Here is a 4,212-nt window from a genome sequence, read left to right on the forward strand (position 1 = left end):
TTTCTTTTATGCCAAAAATCATTAGGATATTAAGTAAAGATCATGTTCCATGAAGATATTTTGTAAATTTCCTACCGTAAATATATCAAAACTTATTTTTTGATTAGTAATATGCATTGCTAAGAACTTCATCTGAGCAACTTTAAAGATGATTTTCTCAATATTTAGATTTTTTTGCACCCTCAGATTCCAGATTTTCAAATAGTTGTATCTCGGCCAAATATTGTACTATCCTAACAAACCATACATCAATGGAAAGCGTATTTATGCAGCTTTCAGAAGATGTATAAATCTCAATTTTAAAAATATGACCCTTATGACTGGTTTTGTTCTCCAGGGTCACATATGTATATATATATATATATATATCACATAAAAATATCTGTAGTTTGATCTATAGCGAGTACGTTTTAATTCACAATAATCTGGTATATAAAATCAGATTATGTCATGTAAATACAGTTTATTTTACCCAAATACTAGTTATTAACCCAATTTCAAGGGTAAATGCCATACATTTTTGACATATTTAGACTGTGAAATGTATTCAGATAAGTAATCAGCACATAACTGAAGACCAAAAATGAAGTTTATAAATTGTGAATTTATATTTCTGCATATGGAACTTGGCATAAAATCATGTTAAAGCATGATGTAGGTGGGGAAGATCATTCATATATTTTCATAAGTAAGGACTTGTCTCTGCATTGAAAGGATCAGAGAACAAATAAAAAACATTCAAATACAACTGTAAATATGTTGTATGATAATTAACAGACATGTAGCATCATCTGTTAAAATGGACTATTACAACATTTAAAATGCTTACTGTAAAAAGTTTAATGTAACAATTAGATGAGCCAAGGATAGTTAATTACCATGTATTTATATGATTTCAGTATTTATTCATGGTCATTAAAGGTATCAACTGACATAAGGATAAATCTTGCTATAATCTGGCCTTTTAAAGTTTATTAATTGGGGAAATTTCCTCACTGGCACATCCATAGTGTACAACATATATTACAATAAACTCAAGCATTATTCAAATAAAAAGTCAGGAATGTACAAAATTACAATACAACTTTATGTAACAAATGTCAAAAATGCAGTTTAAAATAAACAATCTACATTTATATTTAATATTCTGCCTTATATTTCAATGTAATTGTGCTTTATCAGCTAGATGTTCATTTCCAGCTCTTCTGGTGAACGGCAGAGTTTCATACCAAATTGGGTGGACATCTAGTGTTTAAGTATCACCATAGTAACCAATCCTAGCAACCATTTATAGCTCCCTAGCAACATAAAGAAGCCATATCTCAGCAGCAGAACATTGTATTGATTTAGAAATTGGCTTTCCTGCAGTGTCATACTGTACATTACTGTAGCTACTGTCAATATAATCGAGTTTAGCCACGCAAGAAGTACTCACATTTTCTTCAGACAGTTACATCGCTAATTTTGAAGACATCTGCCTTCACTCCTCAATGAGTGTCTCTATGGTCTCTACTAGCTGATCTCCATGAGGGAAGAGAATGATGGACCAAACAACAAAAGTGTGCGGTCCAAGACTAGATAAATAAACACTTTAAACCATCTGTGTGTCAAAGAATCCAGAAGCATCAACTACAGACACTTTCCTGACTTTGTTTCTGTTGCTGTTTTCTCTCCTCGTCCTCTTTTGGTCTCCTCTCTTCTTCTCTGAGTATCTTCAAACATCTGATTACTGTAATGTTCTCCTCCATTCTGCTCTATCATTGTGTCAATCCTCTGCATTAGAACATTCACCTGCTCTCTGTTATTCTCATCTTCATTGTTGAAGACGTGAAATCTGCCTCCACACTGATCAACTACATCTCTTATTCTACTGTTCCTCTCAATGATGTTCTTTATGGACTTTCCTTTTAACTGATCTCCATGAGTGAAGAGAATGATGGAATATTTTAACACTCCCTTACCAAACATCATCTCAATGATCTGAGGAATCTGCTGCGCCTCCTCTATGAATATGCTATCTGCTCTCAGCACAACGAGAAAAGTGTGTGGTCCAGGACTGGACAAATAAACACATCTTGCTATCTCATTCTTTAACTGCTCAGAGCTAATGTGTGTGTGAAAAAATGGAGGAGTATCAATTACAGACACTTTCCTGTCTGAAACAGTGGTGTGATTCACTGAACATTCATCGGTTACTGTAACCTCACCCATCTCAGATCTGAAGACTTTCTGTCCAAGAATTGTGTTTCCAGCGGCACTTTTGCCAACACCAGTTTTACCCAGCAGCACAAGTCGTCTATCTGAAACTGTATGACAAAAGAAAACAGATCACACATAACTTGTTTTACTTCAACATACTGTAGTAATTACTATACTAATAAAGTAGTTACAGTAACATACAGCAAATACCAATTCTGTATCCAGATGAACCAGACAGCATCACTGCTGCTAAAACTCACAAACTGTTTTGTTTTGTTACATTTTTACAAATTTGCATATGTTTAAGCCACTCTTTTTATTAAAGTCAACACATATTTTGAATTTTTTTTTTTTGAATCTTTTACTGCTAATCTTCCTTGAGAAATCTGCAGATACTGGAAGAGAATGAATTAAATATTTCCTGTTAAGCCTAATTTGTAATACAATTTGCAGTGAATGTTCACATTAGCCATTATTGTCCTCAGTTCCACAGAATAATAACCAGCCACTGCCAGTGGAGGACTTTTATTCTTTTATTCTGGAACTGAGGAAGAACTGATGATGGCATGGTTTGATCTTTGGTTGACCAATCAGTGGAAAGTGGCGTTTCATTCCTGCACACAAGTAGAAATTGAATATTCAAACTGTTTACCCATTTTTTTTAATTCCTGAATATCTTTGGCCATATTCCAAATTTAGGAAATAATTTTAATGCAGCCAGAGATAAACATGAGTGATTAGTTCATGACCAGTCCGTATTAGACAGAGACAGATTCACATCTTCACATCTTTTATCCTTTTCTTTTAGTTTATCATTTAACCTGGGTTTACTTTTATTTATAACTAGCTTTCTGTTGTTGTAGTCTTGCTTTTCTTCAGTTATTTCTTTTAACTTTGTCTAGTTCGTTCTCTTCGATTTAGAGGTTTAGTTTTCAGTAAGTCAAGTTTTAGTTTATTGCTCTGTCTTGTACTTTTTGCAGTTTGAGTGTTTTGTCTTGTTCTTGTTGTGACTTGTTTTTTTCCCCGTTGTGTGTGTGATTTGTTGGAGTCCTGTCCTGTCCTGCTCCACCTGAGACTCCACTGACAGCTGGTTCCCTGGCTTGTTGGCTGCTTAATCCTGTGCCCAAGTCTCCATTCTAGGCCAGTTTTCATGGGACTGTATCTGGACTGTTCACCTTTTGCACATTGTTTCTCGTATTGTCAATAAAACACCATTCATTCCTCATCTCCACACTTGGGCCCTATTATTTCCAGAAACTCTTGACAGCTATATTAGACATTTGTTTTTAATAGACACTGTCTAATCTACATGTGAAACATGCTTCATTGTGTGTCTTTTTAACTGAACCCCAAAGTAAAATGAACACTGATCAGTGTGCGAAGAATTTTCATTTATTCACAGTTACAGGTTTTTCATGTTATTTTTAATGAAAATGTTTAAATTCAGTGTATTTTTGTAATTTTATTAAAACTTTCTGTATTTTTGTAATATCTGTAAGTAAATGGTACATTTACTGTAAACGCTTTTTTTTATTATTGTGTGTGTAAGTGCTCATATCTTCTGCAGTCAGACTCACTGTTCTGTTACAAAAACGCGTGCGTACGCCTCTCTTCCAGATGTGACGTTTATAAATCGCAAATGATCTTGAAATTGTGCGCAGCTGACTGGTGTCAGATCTCCGCCTTGTAAACGCCCCCTAATTAATATCATTACCATATAAAAGAGCACACGCCAATATCCGAATTTCTAAATAAGCGCTCAAGCAAACTCATAAAGCTTGCCACAGCGCACCGGCAGAAGCTATGATTATGAATGTGTCAGGGAAAAACAGAAAGGAGGCTGCATTAACATTTGAATAATTCACTGATAAACAAGTGCTTTCTTTGTTTTGGTTTAAGAGATGAACTCTGCGATCCCCACAGTAGTGGATGCGCCTGAATGCATGTTTCACACGGATTACATAATCTGAGAATATTTGTTTTCTATTTGAATTGGTTCATTTGAAAGTAGAC

The 4,212-nt window shown here is 34.5% G+C and overlaps 1 protein-coding gene across 1 annotated transcript in view; it reads right to left on the minus strand.

The window, feature by feature from the left end:
* Positions 1-1,629: 1,629 nt before the first annotated feature.
* The window catches only part of LOC107689262 (GTPase IMAP family member 2-like), an 11,419-nt gene continuing 8,836 nt past the window's right edge, over positions 1,630-4,212 (minus strand). The window contains exon 2 of the mRNA XM_016487199.1: positions 1,630-2,306. Within this exon, the coding sequence (XP_016342685.1) occupies positions 1,630-2,306 (677 nt within the window). The remainder of the gene's footprint in view (positions 2,307-4,212) is intronic.

Source organism: Sinocyclocheilus anshuiensis, unplaced genomic scaffold (assembly GCF_001515605.1).
Source record: "Sinocyclocheilus anshuiensis isolate Anshui unplaced genomic scaffold, SAMN03320099.WGS_v1.1 scaffold1419, whole genome shotgun sequence".
Classification (NCBI taxonomy): Eukaryota; Metazoa; Chordata; class Actinopteri; order Cypriniformes; family Cyprinidae; genus Sinocyclocheilus; species Sinocyclocheilus anshuiensis.